The 23,603-nt window shown below is 28.8% G+C and overlaps 1 protein-coding gene and 3 long non-coding RNA genes across 7 annotated transcripts; 2 read left to right on the forward strand and 2 right to left on the reverse strand.

Moving 5' to 3' along the window:
* Positions 1 to 1,133: 1,133 nt before the first annotated feature.
* LOC123265524 lies at positions 1,134 to 9,953 on the reverse strand. Its single transcript, XR_006509583.1, has 3 exons — positions 9,824 to 9,953; positions 3,002 to 3,200; positions 1,134 to 1,400 (listed from the first exon to the last, which is right to left on the reverse strand). It is a non-coding gene; the product is annotated as an uncharacterized LOC123265524 (long non-coding RNA).
* On the forward strand, positions 9,002 to 16,205 carry LOC123265521. Of its 4 annotated transcripts, none has more exons than XM_044729323.1 (4): positions 9,002 to 9,044; positions 9,828 to 9,978; positions 10,075 to 10,423; positions 15,496 to 16,205. In XM_044729323.1, the coding sequence occupies exons 2-4, from the start codon at positions 9,968 to 9,970 to the stop codon at positions 15,571 to 15,573; spliced, it is 438 nt and encodes a 145-aa protein (XP_044585258.1). In that variant the 5' UTR covers positions 9,002 to 9,044; positions 9,828 to 9,967; the 3' UTR covers positions 15,574 to 16,205. The 4 variants fall into 4 exon arrangements, with proteins under 4 accessions (XP_044585258.1, XP_044585255.1, XP_044585257.1 ...); XM_044729320.1 differs by lacking the exon at positions 9,002 to 9,044 and adding an exon at positions 9,232 to 9,760; XM_044729322.1 differs by lacking the exons at positions 9,002 to 9,044; positions 15,496 to 16,205 and adding exons at positions 9,234 to 9,760; positions 10,805 to 10,844.
* Positions 11,364 to 21,689, reverse strand: LOC123265523. The gene is made up of 3 exons (XR_006509582.1): positions 21,677 to 21,689; positions 19,990 to 19,994; positions 11,364 to 11,448 (listed from the first exon to the last, which is right to left on the reverse strand). It is a non-coding gene; the product is annotated as an uncharacterized LOC123265523 (long non-coding RNA).
* Positions 19,379 to 20,956, forward strand: LOC123265522. Its single transcript, XR_006509581.1, has 4 exons — positions 19,379 to 19,758; positions 19,833 to 20,171; positions 20,409 to 20,628; positions 20,700 to 20,956. It is a non-coding gene; the product is annotated as an uncharacterized LOC123265522 (long non-coding RNA).
* Positions 21,690 to 23,603: the final 1,914 nt, after the last annotated feature.

Genomic DNA, 23,603 nt, shown 5'->3' on the forward strand with positions numbered 1-23,603 from the left:
AGTACTTAGAACTGTGTGCTGATGCTGGGGTGTTGACCTTGGAGGAGCGAAGAAGTTGTGCCGCGATACTGTTTGTAAAAAATTTATTTCGAGGTTTTGTTAATTGTTTCAAACTGTTGAAAATTGTTCCAATTAATATTCCATCTAGATTACACAGAACAAAGCTATTATTTCGTCCGAAAGTATCGCGGACGAATTTCGCGCAATCCTCTCCCCTGCACAGGCTGATTGCTGTTTGCAACCAAATAGACCAAAATGATAACTGTAAGGTAGACATTTTAGCTTATAATCAGCCAATGACTTCAGGTGTGTTGGCTTCCATGATAACTCAGTACCGCTAGACATTTATTAAGCCAGTATATGTATAACATCTGATTAATTATTGTGTAAAGTATTAGACCTAATTCTTAATTCTTATTAGCTTGCATAGTATTTCAATTTATTAGTTAGCTAATTTTAATATAAGAATAGCTATCTATCATATTGTTAATGAATTAATTAATTAATCTGCGTTTATATTATATTGTTTTCACTCTACCCTATGTAATATTTAGTATACTACCCCTCGCGGTTTTGGAATCACAGTGAAATCACAGTGAAAACTCCGTGTAAGTTGTGTGATTTCACTGTGCTTACACAGTGCATTTGTCCCATTTGTACACAGTCTTTTCACAATGAATTCACGGTAAAATCACAATGTTTTCACAATGAATTCACAGTAGAATCACAGTGTTTCCACCATAGATTCACAGTATTTACTCAATGAATTCACTGTGATTTCACAGAAAATATACAGTGAATTCGCGATGTTAACACGGTAAATTTATCGTGAACTTATAGTGTATTCACGGTGGTCACACGCAAATTTCACAGTGAATACTCTTAAAACAGCATTAATATTGTTTTTATGGTATGCCTACTTAATTTTTCTACTCAATAATTTATAATATGAAATACCATAGATAATTAAAAAAAAAAGTATTTATTACTTTTAAATATCTTAGTACATATATATAAAATACTGACAATTTATGTTTTTACAACATATAATTTATACTTATTTTAATACGACAGTACGAACAACAATCTGTATATCTAAATAATAATAATTATAATATCAGTAGTAATAATAATAATAATATTAGTAGCATCAGTGTAATTATCAACTATCACAGCACGACAGTTTGCAATTTATTCTACTCATATCAGTTGTAACCATTGCGTAGTACTCCTAACTTAAAATGAAGTTAATTAACTACATTTTCTTGATTTTTTTTTCATTTTTCTTCTGCATGCATGAAAAGTCATGCTCATCCAATTTTTTAAATGTATGCCAATGTCATCGTTAGAGTTTTTGCCATAATGAATTTCACGACGTCTTTGCAGATATAAACAAATTTCTATAATCAGAAAAAGAAAATTAAAATCTAAATTTTTGAAATTAAAATAAGGTTTTATAATCGAGAACAATAGACAACATTTTTTTATTTTGCTATACAATTTTTCATTGTACATTATTATTTTTAAAAATCTTGTAACTTTTTTTTAAATTTTAGTTTATTTTCAAAAACGTTAGTTGAATATTGAAAATTAAGATTTTGTAGCCTCTGAAAATAGCATGAGATAAATTTTAATTTTGAACAATGGATCGGAATTTTTTAACTTTCCGCTGAGAAAGTTAAAAATTTAAAAATCGGGAAATTATTGTTTTTATCCCGTTTTTCAAAAATCGAGTTTTCATAGGATCTCGACGTTTCGAGGCCGTAGGAAGCTTCCCTGACTATTCCCGCGGTGGTGTCTGTCTGTCTGTATGTATGTATGTATGTATAAGGTAAAAGACCCCATTAGTGGCACTATAAGGAAGGGGGTTAACAGAATAATTTTGTTATTATAGTTAAAGTACAAATATTAAATTTTTTTGTACCTATTGCCTTCATTAATGTTTAAACGTACATAATTAATTAAAAAAATTTTAATATTTCCAAATTTACCATTATTTATAATTTTTTAAAATCCATTATTCAAATGACCCCATTAATGGCAGGGCCAATAATCCCCTGATCCAATTAGTGGCATACTACTGACCCCTTTAGTGGCGGATCTAGCCCGTATGCGTAAAATTTTTCAAAAAATATATTATAAACACTGAAGTATTATTTACAAACACATTTATTAGACAAAAAATTATAAAATTAACGATAATTGAATTTAAAATTATTTAAGCAAAAATATATTCTTGACCACTTTTAAAAGACTCGTATTGAGATTGTTAATAACTGTACAATCAGACAGAACGTTTATGAACATAAACAGATTTGCTATATATAAAAAGGGTGGAGTGCCTTTGATTTTAACGTTGGCGGTAATTGGCGCTAGAGAATTTTCATGCCCTTACTAGTGTCATTTTGTTTTTTTAGGAATATTTATTTTAAAAAAGGTAAATAAATACTTTTGTGATTCTATAGACTTTTCAAAATCTGTAATGATAATTGCTAGTATAATTATATGTGAATAATATTTAGAAATTCGCTTTTAAAAATGTGATCAATCTTAACGGAATTATTAAGAAATTTAAAATTTGCTCGGAGTTTCAGTTTGGTTGAAAAAGAAAAATTTTTTTTTTACTAAAAAGATTTTCCCTGAAATCAAAATTGAACATTTCTGTGATCTAGAGGTCTTAAAGATTAGAAATAAAATACTTATAATATAAATTAATGATTAAATTGATTAAATAAATAGCAAAATTAATTAAAGTGCCGCTAAAGGGGTCCCCGCCACTAAAGGGGTCTTTTACCTTATATATATTAGGGTGGCGCAAAAAAACCGACTATTTATATGTGTATGAGAGCTAAAAATCTCATAACTGCAATTTTAAGCGCTTAGATATGGAATTAGCGGGAAGATGCCGGGATAGCATTTAGGCTTAACCGTTTTCCTAATTTTTTTAAACTCCTTCAACTTTTCAAACATTATTTATATGTAGAACCCTTGAAATACATACTTTTCAATTTTTTCCGATCTTCAGGGGTTGTAATTGTTTGTACTTCTACATTTTCTTGTCGTATCAGAAACATATTTTTTCATTACATCCGGCGGCCACATTTCTCTCATTACAAGATAGCACGTCGTCTCATTGTGTTTTGCATCAGAATTTCTGACATATTGTCTGCTTCAATTTTTAAACCATCAATGACAACAAACTAGATTAAAAAAAAAAAAAACAGGTTTATTATGAAAATTCGGCTGTCATAAATTAAATATGTACATTAAGTGTGGCCAAAAAAAATGAAATGTTTTTTTTTGAGTCTCTAGTGAAAAAATGTTAGTTTTTGGATATTTTAAGAGCCCTTTCTAAAGGACAGCTCAAAAAAAAATTTTTTAAGAGGTTGCTCCAAATATTTTTTAATTTCAAAATTCATCAAAAATTAATTTTTTTTCAAATTTTCTTTCTCTTTACGGTATAAATTTATGGACTAAAAAAAATAAGTTTCTGAAAGTTTCAGTTCAAAATTTAAATTTTAAAAGGTCGCTCATAATTTTTTTTTTCTATAATTAATTATTATTTAGAGTTGGTTTTAACTTCTGTGGTCATCCTGCCGACTTTAACAGTTGGGAGCCGTACGTTGGGGTCTTTTTGGTTTGTGACAATCTTAACCTACGCGGCAAGCGTCAAATCTCAACTAAGCTGGTTTCCAAGACCAGCTTGGGATTCGAACCCACACCTGGCAGTTGATTAAATGAAATTATTAAATTAAAAAATTATTATGTTTTCTACACTGTTCTTGATTTTTTGTTCATCGCGTAATGTATTTTTATCGATTATTGTGATAAAAAATAAAAAAAAAATGCATGGAATTTTAATTGGAATAGTAAAAGGTCGCTCGAAAAAATCTAAACTAATGCACTAATAAAATGAAAAAAAGTACGAGTGACCTTTCAATATTTAAATTTTGAATTGAAATTTTCAAAAACTTATTTTTTTTTAGTCTATAAAATTATACCGTAACGAGAAAAAAATTCGATTTTTGAAATTTAAAAAAATTTGGAGCGACATCTTATAATTTTGTTTTTAGCTGTCCTTTAGAGAGGGCTCTTAAAATATCGAAAACTAACATTTTTTTACTCGAGACTAAAAAAAAAAAAAGTCGGTTTTTTTGGCTCACCCTAATGTACATCGTAATAAGTAATATACAGGTGTACACATACGAAATAAGTATTCAAGAACAATCCCTGATGAAAAATATTAAATGAAAAGAATTGAAAAGCGGTTGTTCCGTGCAAACTGTATAACTCTATATATATAAGCAGAATTGAAATTATTGACAAAAATTCAAATTTTATCATTTTTAATTCTTTTCAATCAATTTTTTTAAACAAGGAATCTTCAAGCTAAGATATGAAATATTAGTTTCTTTACAATTCTTGTCGCACAATTGTGTACAACAATTACAGATTTATGAAAAGTACTCATTGTCATAGCTCATGAGTTCCTTCTACCACAACAGTTTCTGTTAAATTTGGATAAGACAAAAGTAATACGTTTGGTTCGATTCTTTACTGTCTGATTGATTGTTTTTGATGTGAAACATCTATAGGCTCACGTGTAAACCGAATTGTTAGCGTGGCGACGCTTTCTGTAGCGACGGGTCGCCACGCTATACTAAGGTATACATATATATATTTTATGCGTAGTAGAGTGTACGGTGTGGCGACGGGTCGCCACGCTATACTGAGTACGCCATATATATATATATATATATATATATATATATATATATATATATATATATACAAATTAACGAGCTTCCTCCACATGTTCAAAAAAAACGTATGCTCCTCGCCGCTATTTATGTGGACCAAGTGCACCCAGTGATGAATAACTTTTTAAAACCACTGATCGATGAAATGGAGGAACTCTTTACTACTGGTATCACATGAAAGCCATCAAATACATCATAAGTAACATCTAAATTCATCATGACTATCGGAAGTCTTGATGCTCCGGCTCGAGCAGCAGTCGTTTGTCATACTCAGTATAATGGATATTTCGGATGTTTATATTGCTACGCTGAAGGCCGTAGCTTGGGACCTGGTAAATTCGTATACCCACTATCTCAGTGCTATCAAAAGCTACGGACTGATGCTGAATTACGTGGTGATATGGCGTCCGCTTTTGATACTGTTAAAGTGAAGCGTGGAGTTGAAAATGTTTTATCGTTGGTTGCTTTACCACTATTTAATATTAACAAAGGAGTCATTGTTGAGTCAATGCATGCAGCATATCTTGGTGTAGATCGGCTGCATACGCGACTATTGCTTACTAAAGCTAAAGTTCCTTACTACGTAGGAAGTCCCAAGAGTTTAAAGTTAATAGATGAATGTTTGTTATCAATAATGCCCCCGTCATGTAGATCTCGAAAGCCAAGATCTATGTATACATTTCTAAAATGGAAGGCCTCTGAATGGCGCAATTGGCTGGAGTATGCACCAATTTGTTTACAGAAGGTATTACCTAAAAAGTATATCGATCACCTGGCCCTTCTGTCGGAAGCAATTTATTATTTAAATTCTGATTGCATATCTTCAACGAATCTAGATTGTTGCGAAGTTCTTTTAAAAAAGTATGTTGAGCTTTTTGAAGAGTATTTTGGTGAGGAGAATATGACCTCAAACATACATTTATTGACACACCTAGTAACTGTTGTCCGAAATTGGGGTCCGTTATGGGCACATAATGCATTTGATTTTGAAGCGTGCAATCGGAGGATCATGGACTTTGTTACGAGTTCTTATGCTTGAACCAATCAAGTAGCAGAATGTTTTCTTATGCAGAAGTTCATTATAAACACTTTGTATGATGAATCAATATCTCTTAAAACGAAAAAATTCATTGCAAAACAAATAAAAATGCTGTTAGACAAAGATGGGGTTAAAAGAAGAAATAGTTTAATTGGTTTTGGAAAATGTACATTACGCTCACCGACAGTTTATGAACGCACTTTGTTAAATGAAAAAGGTTTTGAACCAGCAAATCTGAAGTATTTTCAAAAGATGAAACTAAATGGTACAAAATATACATGTGAAAGCAACAAGAAAATAAAAGTTTGTGATTCTACGGTTCATAACGGCAATGACACTTTTGGAATGATAATTAACATGGTCCAATTTCAGAATAATGAGGAAAGTATAAGTGGTATGTTGATCAAACGTATGCAGCTAGTCGGACATGCATTCAATACGACTTATATTAATCAAGTTAGATTAACAAATAGCGTATGTTTTATACAAGAATCTTCTTTGATAAAACCTGCTGTTCAAATATGCTCATCAGGAAACTTGTATGTTATCAAGCAAAATAATTGCTGGGAAACTGACTAAGAATCCTTTGGAAATAGAACTTGTATCATTTGTATTAAGTATTGATTGACGATAAAGTATAAGTTTGTAATTATCAGACTACGTTACATTGTTAATAATAAGAGCTATTGGCGTTTAAAATTTTGAAAAATCTGTATGAAAATTTTTTTTTTTTTATCTTTTGTGTATAGAAAAAGCAAAATTTATCATTTATTTTCTAATATTTCAGGTAATAAAAGTAAATCGACGAAGAGTCAAAAGTTTGATTCTTTTGATATTGTCAAAAACAATAAATCTATTCGGGTCATTCCATGTCAAATCGACCAATAGTTGGAATCGGCCCCTTTTCATTTGGACAAATTTTGGTCAGAAGTTTTCATTTATCATAAAACGAAGTTCTGCCAAAGGAAAAAAAATACCTGTATCTATACTAGCGTTCGAAATGTTCCAAAAACAAAATTGAAAAACTGGAAAAATCGCGAAATTTTGAATTAGCATATCTTTTGAAAAAAATTTTTGTATTTTTTTTCCTTTAGGAGAACTTCGTTGTATGATCAAAGAAAACTTCTGACCAAAATTGTTCAAATCAGAAGAGGTTGATTTGACATGGAATGACCCATATGTATAAATTTATTGTAAGTAAAAATTTTATCCGAAAATCTGGAAATCGGTTGACTGCGCGTGGTTCGATTTTCATTTTTAAAAAAGCATTTGACGCAGTTTTTTAAGCAGAAGAAGGAAATTTACAGGTTTATGTTGATTGGTTGAGGAATCTGTAAGACATCTTGAAAATACTGAAGAACAAAATTTTGTGAATTTTTAAAAAAATATAACTTTTGAATGCATCGTTCGATTTTCATTTTCAAAGAAGCATTCGACGCAGTTTTCATTATAATTTCTTCGCACGCTTTGATATTATTTTCAAAAAACAAAAATTCAAAATTTTTTTTTAGTTATTTTGAAATTTTTTCGGAATGGCTCGATGGATTAACTCTCAAATCTATTTAGATCTAAGGTTTGATAAGCCCTTTCGAATGACGTATTGTAGAATTCTATTGGTTGATTTGTATTTGAGATACCGTACGACAAAAATTCATTTACACACATGCATTAACAATCACACACACACACACACACACCCACACACACATACACACACACACACACACACAAATTATTTATAGGCTTATATGTTTAATGATCTATATACAGTAATTTACCTAAATACCGTTGGTGACCGTTTTTTATTTCTCATGCAATAATTACCTACGACAAAATTTCTCAGCAAAAATTTCTTATGCAACATTTTATCCTAGCAATATTTTCTTACACACACAAAAACCATGATTACCCTGATAAAAAAAAAGTATTAAGACAAAGAAAAAAGTATTGAAAAGTATTGGTTTTCTAATCAATCCAATACTTTTCAATACTTTTTTCTTTGTCTCAATACTTTTTTTTATTCAGGGTAAAAGGTGATTTTATTGTTGAAAATAATGATAATAATAAATAAGCATTTTTGTAAGTGATGATCAATTTTCGTCAGATTAATTTATGTTGTGAAAAACTTTGGTTTTGTACTTGAGATATTTTTGTATCAGGAATTATTGCTGAGAAATTTTAACATGGGTAATTTTTGCGGATTAATAGAGGCGGGGAGCCCCGGTGGTTAAAAATATATTGATAAGAATATTTTTCCATTATTATACTAATGAATGTAACTAATAAAACTCTTATGATTTGTAAAAAAATAATTTTATTTGAAAAAATTAAGTACTGTCATTATATTAATTGAAGAGAGAAGTCACTTTTCGAGTTAACTTCTATAGTAAATGACTTTTTCATATCAATTCTCACTGGTAACAATTTTTGCTAATTGCCATTAGAGTAAAAAATGCTTATAACTATTTAGTGCAGCTATAGATAACAAAATAGTAGTTTTAAAAATGAAAATATCTTTAAAATGCCCAAATATTGTTCAAATCAAAAATTGTTCCTCTATATATGTTCGGTGAACAAGGCCCAGTAGCGATTAACTCGCTCCTGGGGGACTCCTAAATTCAAGAGACGTACCTGTCCACCACTAGTTCCCGCAAAAATCGAACCGCCAATAGAAAATCAGCCTCTCGATTACGCCATGAATCGACCGCTTTATTGGCTGATCGCTCCCGCTAGACATGCGCAATAGCCTTCTTCCTCAACTCAACGAGGAAGAAGACGAACTATTGTTATTATCTTTCGCTTCTACGCTTTCACTGCATCAAGTCGCCATTAGTATTTCTTTACTTTCGCTTTTCGTTAATAAACCGCATTTCGCTTATTTAATAATTTAATTTGCTTAAATTAATTGTTAATAATTCGCTTTAGTTTGTTATAGATAATTTGTGTTAATTGTGCATTTATTTCACCGCTTTTACAGTGCCGGCAGAGTGTTCAACCACGTGTCAACCGGCTTCGCTTTTGCAAACCACGCTGTAATTTATAAATCCGCTTTTATCTTAACAATCCGCTATTAAACATATTAAATATTTAGTGTATTTAATGTAAATAAATTCCTAGTGTTATTTTTGATAATAATTTACGCGTTTTAATTGAGATATCCAGACCTAAACCTGATCCCCGCTTTTCCGCTCTTTCAGTAATTATTCAATATATCTATTGTATTATCTTCCAAAAATTTTCTTAAGGTAAAACATAAATTAAACAAAAAACTAAATAATGCTAAGTGTAATAACTGGTTCGAAATATTCTTAATTGCTTGAATTTTAATTTCCTGAGAATAAAGTGATATTTGTTGATTCCAATTTAAATGGATATTTGAGTTGTAAGATCTCAGAGAGCTATTCACATGATTGTACAAGTTGTCTTATGCATGCGCGTGTGCGTGTGTGTTTGTTGATTTACATTGCTTCTATACATATGTATAAAAGCTTTTATATACGTGTAACAGACGCATACGATGTAGACACGGAAAATTCCACGTGAAATTACCGTGTTATCACTATGAATTTATCATGAATTCACAGTGTTATTACTGTGAATTCACAGTGTGATGACTGTGAATTCACAGTGTGACGACTGTGAATTCACAGTGTAATTACTGTGGATTCACAGTGTAATTACTGTGAATTCACGATGTAATTACTGTGAAAAAAAGTTGTGTAATCACCGTGAATTCGATGAGTGAACATCGAGAATTCATCGAGAAAACACTGTGAAAACACCGTGTACGAATGGGACAAATGCACGGTGAAATCACAGTGAAACTCTCTCAATTTACACAGTGCTTTCACAAGCACAGGGTTTTCACAGTGTTTCCACTGTGATTCTAATACCGCGAGGGACTGTTCATTTGTAAAATTATATGTATTAATGACCCTGTTATTGGCCTTTTGGCTGTTGGGTCTGTATTAAATAAATAAATAAATAATTAAAAAATTAGTAGTAAATATTTTTGTTTACTTACTTAGGCAATTCCAGATACTGCTATTATTTCCTAAAGAGTTGGTTAAGTTCTGGAAATGCACAAGTCATTTATCATTTTGAAGAATCTTTGTTTAACGAGGTGAAAAAAGAACATTTCAAGTCACTGAGAGTTATTTATGATGAAATGAGTTTGCTGTAAGTATTTAAAAAAACTCCGATAAGTATATAAAATTATATTAAGTGAGATAATTGTGTAATTTTTTGTATAATCTGCTTATTTTTTTTATTCAGTCACTATGAAGCCGCTGATGTTCATGTCCCATGGGTAAATATTAAATCAAAAATGTTAAGATGGAGGCGACAAACAAGACCCCCCGTACCCAATTCTATAGAACAATATTTAAATATAATTGAAATGCCAGAATGGAACTTTTTCACCAGTTACAACGCAATGAACACAACAGTCACAACTATTGAAGACAATGACCATTTTAAATCAATAATTTACGCTGATTTAGGATTTTTACGATCCTTAAATAATGTGACTGAACTTATTTTTATGGATGCTACATTTAAAGTGATTCCAAGAAAACCTGCATTTCGTCAATTGTTCACGATTTTAGGATTTGTCCAAGATTCTGTAAGTTTATGCTATTTTCATAAATTGTTTATAAAAATGATTGCTTGTCTTATAATCTATGACGTGTCATAGTGTATTTTATTAAAGCTTCATTGTAATTTATGGTTGTAGCCTACGGTTCTTGTTTTCCCGAGAAAAAATATTTATATATATTTATATATAAATTGGTTATATATGATTATATATGAAAAATGGCCAAATATAATCATATCTAATTATATATAACTATATATAATTATATATAACAATATTTAATTATATATTTATTACATCTAATTAATTATTGGGTTAATTTTATGGATAGAATATTTAATATGGTCCTACGCAATTCTGTGTAACCAATTAAAATGCAAAAAAAAATATCTAGATATAATTTTATAGCTATAACACCAGCGGTCACCCATCCAACTATTAACTCTGCTCAATGCTGCTTAACTTTGGTGATCTCCGTGCGTCTTGAAGTCTCTGTCTACTGTGCTGCTGTCTTAGATGATAATGATTCTATGATCTACATAATGTATCATATGAGTTTATCATAAATGGAATATAAAAATTGATTTTAATATATATTTGGATAGTCATTATTCATAATTTATTTATTTTACCGAATTTCATTATAATATAACACTTACTTAAATAATAAAATAAATAATGATTTAACTATTAGGTAGTAGCAGAGCAGACCAAAACATCGTATAGGAAATGTGACAAATTTTGTATTTCAGAATTATTTAAACGTAATTATAAACATCATTTTACACTTTTTGTGATTACCAAAAAAAAATTTTTTTTCAAAGAAAAAATTTTTATGTCTGTTAATTATATATAAGCATATAAAATTATATATATTTATATATAATTATATATGGGACTATATACAATCTTGCATGGCTGTATATTGCTCCATATATAGTCATCTATAATCATATATAATTATTAGGGCCAGGAAGTTGGCGTTTTTTATTTATTCAAATTTCAGGTTAAACATATGAATGCTCATTCAAACAACTGCGAAAGTCCTGGCCCTAATGATTATATATAACCTCATATACAATTCCATATATAATCATGTATGATTATATATAATTCTATATACTTATATATAATTGTATATGGAACTATATATAATCCTGCATGGCTGTATATTGCTCCATATATAGTCATATATAATTATATATAACCTCATATACAATTCCATATATAATCATGTATGATTATATATAATTCTATATACTTATATATAATTGTATATGAAACTATATATAATCCTGCATGGCTGTATATTGCTCCATATATAGTCATATATAATTATATATGATTATATATAACCTCATATACAATTCCATATATAATCATGTATGATTATATATAATTATGTATGATCATATATAATTTTATATAATTATATATGTGATTCCATATATAATCATATATGATTATATACAATTATATATAATTATATAGAAACATTTTTTCTCGGGTTTCTAAAAATTGATATATATATTTTCTTATTAATTATCAAAAAAAGTTTCTATTGAGAAAATGAATGTAGCATACATACTTTTATCATTTAGGACATAAATACAATGACTCATAAAATTTATTAAGAAAAATATTCAGGATGCATTCGAAAATACTCTATCTCTAGATTCATAATTTAGAAATGACCTTGTATCTTGTGAACTATTGACATTTTTTAAGTTATAAGCTCACCCCGACATTACACTCATCGAGACCTTTCATTTGAGTATACCCACATCAATTTTTCATATATATATATATACTAGCTGTTACCCGCCCGCTCCGCTGGGCGCTTTATAGAATTGTATTTTTAGATCTAGATTTGAAATTTAATTGGAAGATTGTTTTGACTTGCACAGATTCCAAATTCCATCAAATTGGTCTGTATATTTTGTCCACATGATTATTCTAGCTAAAATTCATTGTAACTTTCAATGTGCAATCACTATAACATTCCCGTGGCTTTCTTCCAAAAATGAATATTAATTGACACGAAGAAAAAAAATTTTAAATGATCATTGTAAGTTTTAGTTAAAGTAATTTCGGGTCTCATAAGTGAAGTTGAAATCTGCCTAGCTTAAATTGTGACGAATTTCGCTGTTAATTAAAATTTCTTCCGTAACAACAATTATACATAGAAAATTATTTATACTTGTTTTTTACGAATTTTCTTAAAATGAGTAGCCAAATTTTTTTTCTATATCTCATGTGTTTAGAAAATGCAATGCTTTTAATCTGTTACATTTTCGCGATCCCGTAATAAGAACAATTCATCGGTTATGTGATCAGCAAAAAAAAATGTATGTAAAATTCTTAGTCGACTTTTTTGCCGCTGCCAAAGAGACGATTGTTGTAAGAAAATATCACTATTAAGAAAGAAAAATATTTAAATCCGTTGACCTTGGAGGCCATCCCGGTATTTGCCTGTTTCTCTTCAGATTCTATCAAATTTTATGTTTTTAGGAACTGTATTTAAAGAATATGAATTTTTTGACAATTATTACTCCCGCACTTCTATGTGGGGGAGGAATTTCGTAAGATCCTATTCGAGATAATTTCTACATTATAAATAAAAGATTTCAACAAAACTTCGAGTCTATAAAAACTATCGATTGGAAATGAGAAATTTTCATTGTTAACGCCCCCACCATCCCTTTTGGGGTTAGAATTCGAGAAAATCCATTCTCAGCTGAACTTGACATCGTACACGCAGATTCCTACCAAATTTAGAATCTGCAGGAGTTACAGTTTGGAAATTAAAATTTTAGATTTTAACACCCACCCCCGCAATCCCTATCGGAAGTAGAATTTTTTGGGATCCGTTTTGAGATGATCTCATGACAAATGAAAGATTCCTACCTAATTTCAAGTTTGTAGAAGTTACAGTTTGGAAATGGAAATTTGAAATTCTAACACCCACCCCCGCAATCCCTGTCGGAAGTAGAATTTATTGAAATCCGTTTTGAGATGATCTCTACATGACAAATAAAAGATTCCTACCAAATTTACGCCTTTTAGAAGCTATATTTTGGAAATTAAGATTTTTTTTGTCAAAACCCACCCCCGCAATCCTTATTGGGGGTGATTCGTCATTAAATCCACTCTTGAATCATTTATACATCACATAGAGCAGATTCTTACCAAATTTGGAGCCTATAGGAGCTACAGCTCTGAAATTTAAAATTTTCATTATTAACACCCACCCCCGCAACCCCTTGTGGAGTAGGATATAGGAGATTCCTGCCAAATTTGGAGTCAATAGGAGCTATAGTTTAAAAATGGGAATTTTCCATTGTCAACGCCCCCGCAACCCCCCTTGTAGGTGGAATTTTGTAAAATCCGTTCTTAGCTGACCTTTACACGGCGAAAGGAATATTCCTACCAAATTTTAAGTCTCTACGCTTTATGGTTTCAGAGATCTCGTGATGAGTCAATATATAGGTGGAAATTTTTCATATATATATATATATATATATATATATATATATATATATATATATATATATATATATATATATATATATATATATATATATTTATTTATTTATATGAAAAATATATTAAAATGCATGTGGGTACTCAAATGAAAGTTCTTTCTGAGTGTAACATCGGGATGAGCTTATATCTTTAAAAACGTCAATAGTTAAAAAAGTACAGATTCTCTATTTTAAAATTAAAAAAAAAAATTTTACGAGTAAAATAATAAATATACTTCTCATATGCTTATAAAAAAATTGCTCTCATAAGCGTTTAAATTTAAGAATACAACAGCTTAAATATAAGAGATTATAAAGGGTTGGAAAACATGTGATTAAATTTATAATGTCTCATGACATGCTGGAAAATAGTTTAAGAATTTAACTTCGGCTTACTAAGGCTTACAGATACAGTAACGAATAAAAAACTTAAAATATTAATAGTAAAAATAATAACAAATATCAAAAATTTTTTATCTTTTAAAGAACCGCAGAAATCCTCGCCGCTTAATTGATGGTGGTGCCATTAGCATAGGTACTTGGTTTTTATGAGTAATGTGAATCTACATAAACTTTTTTTGTTATTTTTATTTTTATAGATAATTGTCAATAATTATAAAAATTACCTCACAAGGTCCTTGCACTCGTGGTTCTCCATCTATTTGCATAGGAAAGCGTTTATTTGTCTTAATAATAACGCTACTGCATTGTGCTAATCTTCTTCCAGACGCTTTTAGTCTGGTATTTACTTGGCCCATGTGCAAACAATTCTGTTGACCAATCACTTCTATCAGGTTATCTCCTATATCTGTGAAGAAAGAAAAATGGGTTCAAATTTTTATACGCCCTTATGGCATCTGTAACGTGATATCAATAATTTACTTTTCTTCTGAGAACTTTATATTCTTCATTTATGAAATAGTTTATTAAAAATACAGTCGTCGCGTTATGAACCCTCCTTGTGTCTCTTTCATATTAACGCGAGTCTGGTTAAAAAACAGAGAAAACAAGCCGGACTCATAACGCGATTCGACTGTACCAAAAAAATTTTTTAATAGGAATTAATAAATAAATAATAAGGTAAAAGCCCCAATTATTGACAGAGGTCTAAATATTGACACCCTAAATTATTTTTAAATATATTCAATCATCTGTAATAAGAATAACTATCATATACATTTTTATTGAATTCTAATAAATTAAAAAATTAAAAAAAATTACTGTCCGTTCAAAATATTATAAATTAATTATTAAAAAAAAAAAATAAAGTTAGCACCAGTTCATCAAACCAGCTTACGAACGTTTATTTTCTAAACAACTTTAATTAGAAAAGCATTTTTTTTTAAATGCCGAGCTTAAATTAATTTCTTTATATAATAATATGATCTTTTTTTTTTTTTAATTAACAATATATGAAAAATTACAAAATTAATTAAATAATTGCTTAAATAATTACTATTGCGCTTAAAAATAAATTTTATAATTTAAAAATTTTATAATTTTTGATCTTAACTAAGGCCATATGATTGCCTTTATTATTTAAATTCATGATTAAAAATTTTTTGTTAATTACAGGTTATACCGCTTTGTTGGGTTTTAATGAAAAAAAAGATACATCAGCTTATGAATCAGTTCTTACGTACTTCTCCTTAATTTTGGCACCTCATTTGCGTCCATTAACAATCCCTGGCGGTTTCGGCGACACGGTGAAAGCACGGTCGAATGACGGTTGTTTCACGGTCGTTTCACCGTATAAAGTTCGTTCTTACCGAGCGATCTGTCAGTCAGCATCGGATACCGTTGTTAACGATATCTACTATAAATTTATTGAATATTTACGGTGCATACGCAAGTGAATCTACGACGTTATGACCGACACTGTACGCTCAATATACTGTCCAAATACGGTGATTTTACGCTACTATCACGGACAATAAAATAAAAAAAAATATTGCGGACAGTCTAGACCGAGACTCGAACCCGATTCATCTGGTCGCGCGCCCAAGACTCTACCAGCTAGGCTATCTAAGACACTGCACGAAACATTAGATTCAGTCACATCATAAGGTGTCAAAACCAAGTCATTTTTTTTTTTCATTGCATAGATAAAAATAGCTGAAATTAAGTTATATTTTTTCCATGACTTCAAAATAATAATCGTAATAAATGATTCAAATTTTTGATGATTACGAAATTCTTAATTTCGAAATCATGGTGAAATTATTAACTGTATAAAAAAAGATCTGGAAAAGAAATTGCTAAAAATTGAATTGTTAAAAAAAAATATCTCATAATAATTTTTCTTGATAACAAACAATTTTTCCGTAATTTTGAAATTAAAGTTTTCGTCTCTAAAAAAAAAAAAAAAAAAAACAATATTGATTATTATATTTTTCATAATCAAAAGGTATTATAGTTTCTCATTTAAGACTATAAAAAAAATTCAACACTTGTAAGCCATAAACTCTTCTGAAAAGTATTGAAATGATGGATCTCTGTTGATTGCCTGTAATCTGATTAATTTTTTATAATTTTACTTTGAAATAAACAAAATTACAATAATTTAATATTTTTTTCAAATTTTTCATCCCGATTAGTTACTGAAAATTTCTCATTTACCTATCTTTTTATACACTGAGTATTTTTAATGAAACAAAAAAAAAAATATAATCAGCACTTTTTCATTGTTGACTAGTAAAAAATTCCTGACTTACCGACATTATACGCTCGTTTCACTCACAGACTACTGTGCATCTACCACCGAGTTACGGTTTTTTGACAATTTATATGTTTTCGAATGACTGTCAAATGACAGACGATCGATCGATGATCTACGATTTTTACTCAGGTAAAAAATCGGAGAAGTCAAGTAAAAATTTGGTTTTTCGAATAGTGAAGTATGATAACTATACAGAATAAAAATCATAAAGTAACAGTGAAAAACTTTCACAATGATACTCGTCGTTCCCCAGTAAACACGTTTACGTCAATGTGACGTCAAAATGACATTGGGCTATGTCAGGATTTACGTAAGATACAAGTCACGAATGAGTCATATGTGACTCATTATTTCACACTTCTTGACGTAAGATTCTGACGTAAAAATATGCCGTAGTCATGACGTCAGTATTATATCTCAATGACATTTATGACGTCAATATGACATACCTGTGATGTCTATATCATGATAATGATCTCATTATGACGTAAAAGTGATGTAAGTGATGTAAAAATTATACCTCAGAAAAAATATTTTAAAAAAAATTTCTCAAAAATAAAAAGATGGCAATTTTGAAATTAATTATAGTGTTGTGGACTTATTACAAAGTTTGAAACACTAGTTATATGTTGATACTTGATGAAAAAATCCTGAAATATGCTGGGCTCGAACTTGGGTCCTCACGTATCGGAGTCTGGAACGCTGCTCACTTATCCAAGTAACGGTTCATGTCACGAAGTAAATAACTTATGTGATAAGCCTTACATAACGAAAAATGCTTATTTCATAATTTTTTCTGAGATTAAATGGATTTTAAGAGCTGGAATTGTATAAAATTCAAGTCTAATAATTTATACAATTTCATAAAATTTCATTAAACTCATGAAATTTTATAAAGTTCTATAAAACTTTGTAAAAACTCTTATAAAAGGCTCTCTAGTGAAACTTGTGGTAATTAATAGACAATTTATAAATTTTCATAAGAATTGATTGAATCTTACACTTTCAAAAATTTTCGTCTAAAAGCGGACACAGAGAACTTTCACAAAGTGAAATTTTTCAGAGTAAACGATGTATCCGTGTCATTTGAATATTTTTAATACTTATTGATTTCTCAAGACTCGAATTTTTTTTATTTAATTTTTCCGAAAATTTAGTATTTTTCATTTGGATTTTTCTTCTTCAAAATTTCAATTTACAAAATTTAGATTTTTTTTTTTTAATTTCAACTCTTTTAAGTATACCATTTTTTAATCTATATTTCTTTTAATTTCAATTTTTTCGAAATTTGAATTTCTTTAATTTAACATACTAACAACATTATGAAACTTGATGTACACAGTAAAAATTTTGCGTCATTGTGTCAAAAATTTTGTGTTAAAAATTTTATGTTAAATATTTAACATTTTTATGTTGATTTAACACAATAAATGTTAAATTTACACTTAAAAAGTTAAACATTTAACACAAAAGTTTTTAACACTAAAGTTTTTGACGCAATGACGCAAAATTTTTTACTGTGTAAAATACTATTAGTCTCGTCAATAACAATCATGGAACTGTTTGAATTATTTCAAATACAATGTTTCATAAGTAGCAGCACTAATGTCAGAAAATTATTTTTCAAGTAATAGTGCAATATTTAAATGACTGACATTTAATTTCTTGACGCGAAATCATAAGAAATTATATGTTTACTCGCTTGACGGTTTAAAAATTTAGAGTTCATGCCACATAAATTGAACTCGGTATTTTTGTTATCAGTTTCACACCAAATCATTTATACTGAATGAAGTCGAAAATATTTTTACAATGGATAAAAGTACCTAAATTCATGGAAAAAATATAAGTGAGAAACATATGCAACGAAAAAAAAGTATTTCTTGCACCAAGAAAATTTTGACGGAGGCCGAAGTTATATTGGAGCAAGAAGTGTTTTAGTGTCAAGAAATTTTGACTTCATTCACGAAATTTTTAGTCATCTCTAATATATTCTTGGTCCAAAGAAATTTACCTTTGAGTCAAGATTTTTTTTCTGCAGTGTATGGAAACATACAAGCAAAGATACAAAAAGTTTATATCCCACATGTATTTAATTTGTATGTTTTTTTCTTAAAAACGTAAATGAAAAATATTTTGTATGTTATTTGCTAATATGTTAGATATATTCATTAATATTATAAATTATAAATTTTTGTTATTAAGAGCGGACTTAAATTTGCAAGGTACCAGCTTAAATCAGCTGTTTACCTCTTCCTGATTCTTACTAAATTTTAAACCAATTTTCACTAATATTTAGCGATTAATTGTAAATTAGACATCTTGTTAAAGAAGTTTTATATTTGATAAATTTTGATCAATCGATAATATTAAAAAATACATTCCCCAAATTTTATCAATATTATGGAAAATAATCGTTTGTCACTGATTTAGAAAATGACTTTCAAATTACGTCAGTATTATGTACAATTGTGACAAATTATTGATGTTAAATAATGACTCACAGATGGTATCGGTATTACGTAAGACCATGACTTGTCACTGATGTAAACGCATGATATTAAACTTACGTCAAGATTACGTACAGCCGTGACTTGTCACTGATGTAAACGCATGATGTTAAACTTACGTCGTTATGACATACAATGATGGCATTAATATTACGTAATATTGTAGTTTATATATTATGTCAGTTGTACGGAATATCTAAGTCATTTCCGTTACATCATAGAGAAGTAATAAACTTACATCAGTATGATGTCAAAAATATATCATATATTTTTACATCATAATTGGATCACAAGACAGGTCAATTTTACGTCATATTTACGTAAAATATTGTGACATTCCTATGACTTATAAATGACGTCATATTGAAGTCATGTGTTCACTGGATCACTGTCAAATGACGGCCTTTCGATAGTCAAGTGACGGTCATTCGACGATCATTTGTCGACACTGTGAATTTATGGTACATTCACCGTCGTTTCACGATCATTTTACCGTGACCACGAATCCGCCAGGGAATCAACACTGATTTTGAAAGTGCTCTAGGTATCGCTATTCTAAGGAACTATCCAGAGGCTACTCATACTCGATGTTATTTTCATTATTGCCAGGTATAGTATAGTGTAATAAATTTTTTTTCTTTTAGGTACTAATATTAATAACGCTTATTTACAAATTGACACAGGCGATAATGAAAAGAATAAAGAAGTTGCGTCTTCTGAATGCAATAAATGAAAGCAATGAAAATCGATTGTTTTTACAAAAATTATTAGTACTACCTCTACTTTCTCCTGATGATATTGAATTATTGGCATTTTACTGGATTCTCAGTACTACTGCACCAGTACTTTTATTGCAGTTTAAGAAGCTATTAAAGTATTTTCATAACCAGTGGATAAGAAGAACAAGGCCAGATGTATATTCTGTTTTTCTTAGAGTTTTTAGAACAAATAACTTCTCCGAGGCTTATAATAAAGTATTGGCTCTACGGTTTGGAACTCATCCCATATTTGGGATTTTACAGGTTTTTTTTCTTACAATATTATTGATTTAACTGTTAATACAATGTACTCTCATATTTCACTTAAATCCTTCATAATTGTGTTGAAAAGAACTTATGTACTTTCTCTCAGATATGCTACTTTCTCTAATCTATAATTTTCTCCTTTCTGTAGTATTTTTGCTTCATTCATTTCATTTTCATACAATTTAAAATTGTCAATTAAAATTATTACTGATAATTAATTTTTTTTTTTTCTAGAAAAAATTGTTCTTTTACAAGAATTAAAGCGTATCTCGAAGTCGTGAAACCTTAAAAAATGAAATTATCCATAGCGCTTGGGTTTTATACCAAAACAACCAATTTGGTATTCCGCAATTTATTAATTGTGTGAGCTACTTCATCAATGAACTTAAAAGTGGAAGAGATGTTGATGTTCAACAAATTCATAATTTCATCGCTGAAAATCCAATTGAAATTGGTAATAACTAATTACTTGTTATTGTGATTTTACATGCTATCGTGATTTTGTAGTAATATTTCGTTTTTCAGAATTCGTTGTTGGTGAACATATCACAGACTGTACGATGTGTGAACTAAGAATGACCAATCATATTTGTCAGCCATGCAACAATTGGTTTGGATGCTCTCGGTGTGTGCAAAACATGCGAGTCTTTCCTGCTCGCGTGCAAGCTAATTTGCGTTGCCCAACTTGCGACAATGTTATAGCATCATTTGAACAGATTTTTTGAATATTTTCTGACATTAATGATTTATTTAAATACAAAAAAAAACTTTTAATAGAAATTTATGGATTTGTTATTATTTCTCAAGTTTGTTTAAAGATTTATGTGATTATAATAAAGAAAAACAAATTCTCTTAAAAAATTTTATAATGTTATTTGAAATATTAATATTTAAATGTGAGGTTTTGCTTAGCGTCGCTTTCCCGACATTTTTAAATGGATATTAACCCATGTGACCTATGAATTCAATGTAGTATATAATTATTTGTTTGAACCACCAGCTGCCTTGGTAGTTGGCTGTTGATGAAGCATCCTGAAGGACCTGATTCTAATATCACTAGTTATTCTTTTTTTTCTATTTTGATTAATTGTTTCAACATTTAATTTGTAATAGTTTTTTTTATTCTTACATAGCATGGACCTAATAATGATCCTAAGAAATTTTTAAACAAAATAAATTTTTTTATTTAGAAAAAAATATAGCTATCAATAAATAAATAAATAAATAAATAACAATAAAATAATATGTAATTAGTAATAAATTTTATAACGTTTCAAGAATCTTTTTTATTTTTATAAAATCATACAAACTTTTAACTAAAATTAATGAACATAATAATAAGTGTAAAAAAATTATAATTAAATTTTGGATAAAAAGAAATTTTTAAATTTTGGATAAAAAGCTCCAGCTTGCACATTTAATAAAAAAAAAAATTATTTTTAATTACAATTTTTCTATACTTATTACTATGTTCATTAATTTTAGTTAAAGGTTTGTATAACTTTCTAAAAATAAAAATAAATTTTCGAAAAATAAAAAAGATTCTTGAAATCTTATAATATTTATCACTCATTAGATAATATTTTATTGTTATTTATTTATTGATAGCTATATTTTTTGTCTAAATAAAAAAATTTATTTTGTTTAAAAATTTGTTAGAATTAATATTAAGATAAGTTTCATTTTAGTTCAGAGTATTAAAAGGTTGCGTTCGAATTCTACTCAAACTTGAATTTACTCCGTCGGTTAATTACCTACCAAAATATATCTTACCGACGTCTTCTTTCTTATTTGTGTTTGTAAAACAATGTCAGCTGCATGTCGTTTTTATGTAAAATTAAATTTAAATATTTTCTAGTAATTTGTTAGCTACCCAGTTAGTTATTTTATTATTTTCAACTCTGTTTTTCTCTGCATATAATATCCAAGTATTTTCGCGTAAGTGTTTTAGCAAATATAATTTTTTTATCTCATTTGCACTCTAATTTGTATTATTCATAAGTTTATAGATGTTTGTAATTTGCAAAAAGCTAAATTTGTTTTTGAATTCTATTGTATTTACTACGTTGGCTACATTTTCGTTCGGATCTCTGAGATAGCCCCTACTCAAGTTTTACATGTAGCGCCTCTTACCGTGTGCAATGCGAGTGCTGCTTTAAGTTAACTTTAGATGTAGTCCGCATGAGTGAAATTCACTCAGTGAATGAAACTAACTAAAGTATACATACAATACATTATATGCTCATGATATATTATTGTGTCGTTTATGTATATTATAATTACTTTCAGCCAATCACGTTACGAATAGTTTGCAACACATATATTTTCATATAGGTAGTTTTCCAATTACGAGAGCACAGTGCGACTCATTGCCGCACGGTGCCGCATTAGCACATGTTTAATTGAAACAGATTAGTTAAGAAATGCAGCAGTAGATTGCGTTGGTATTGCTTCAAGTTTTGAACAAAAATTCGAAAGTTTGGCAATCTAAAAATCTAAATATTTGTTTACCTGTATATTTAAATCTTTAAAATCTTTGGAAACATTCATGTTAAGCGGCTAATTCAAAACCATCAATCACATCATGACAATGCTTACAAATATAAAAATCTAAAAAACGATTTCATTTTATAAAGATAAAATAATAAAAAGAATATAAATTCGTTTAAGTTAGTCATCCATAATTAAATATTAGAATTGAAAATATAATAGTTAAATATAATTTGTTTTATTGTATATATTTAATTTTATTGCAATAATAATTATTTATCAATAATAATAAAATACACTTACAACTGTCAAAAATAATAAAATTTGATAGAAAATAAGATAAACGTTAATTATACCAATTCAATACAAAAAAAAGACCATTCGGAAGCCGAAATGGAAGTAGATTTTTCAAATAAAAAAAATTGATTTTTAATAAAATAATATAATAACACTGATAATGTATAACTTAATTCATGAATTAAAAACAAAATTCAATAATAAATTTAAAACTATTTAGAACAAATTTTGGAAAAAAAATTATCTTGTGAAGAAAAAGTTTCTCAAAATTTTGACCAAAGAATTGCACAGATTATAAGATTTGAATTATAAATGTCCAAATTTTAAGTAACTGCTCAGAAACAACAGTTTCCAAGTTAATCAGAATTTTGCAATCGGATAAAATACATTTGAAGAAAACAATGGTTAGAACTAATTTGTGACATATTTACTGACAACCTACCCGAAAACATTACACGAAAGACTGATCAATATCGTAATTATTGAATTTACATCATGATTAAGCTATGATGTAGACAATAATTCTAAAACGGCTGCAACATTAAAACAGTTTCATTAAACGAACTCTAAAAGGAGTAATATTGAGGCTACTACCACTTCTAAGTAGTGAAAATTGAAGCTTATTAAAAGAGCTTTACGATG

Source organism: Cotesia glomerata, linkage group LG5 (genome assembly GCF_020080835.1).
Source record: "Cotesia glomerata isolate CgM1 linkage group LG5, MPM_Cglom_v2.3, whole genome shotgun sequence".
Classification (NCBI taxonomy): domain Eukaryota; kingdom Metazoa; phylum Arthropoda; class Insecta; order Hymenoptera; family Braconidae; genus Cotesia; species Cotesia glomerata.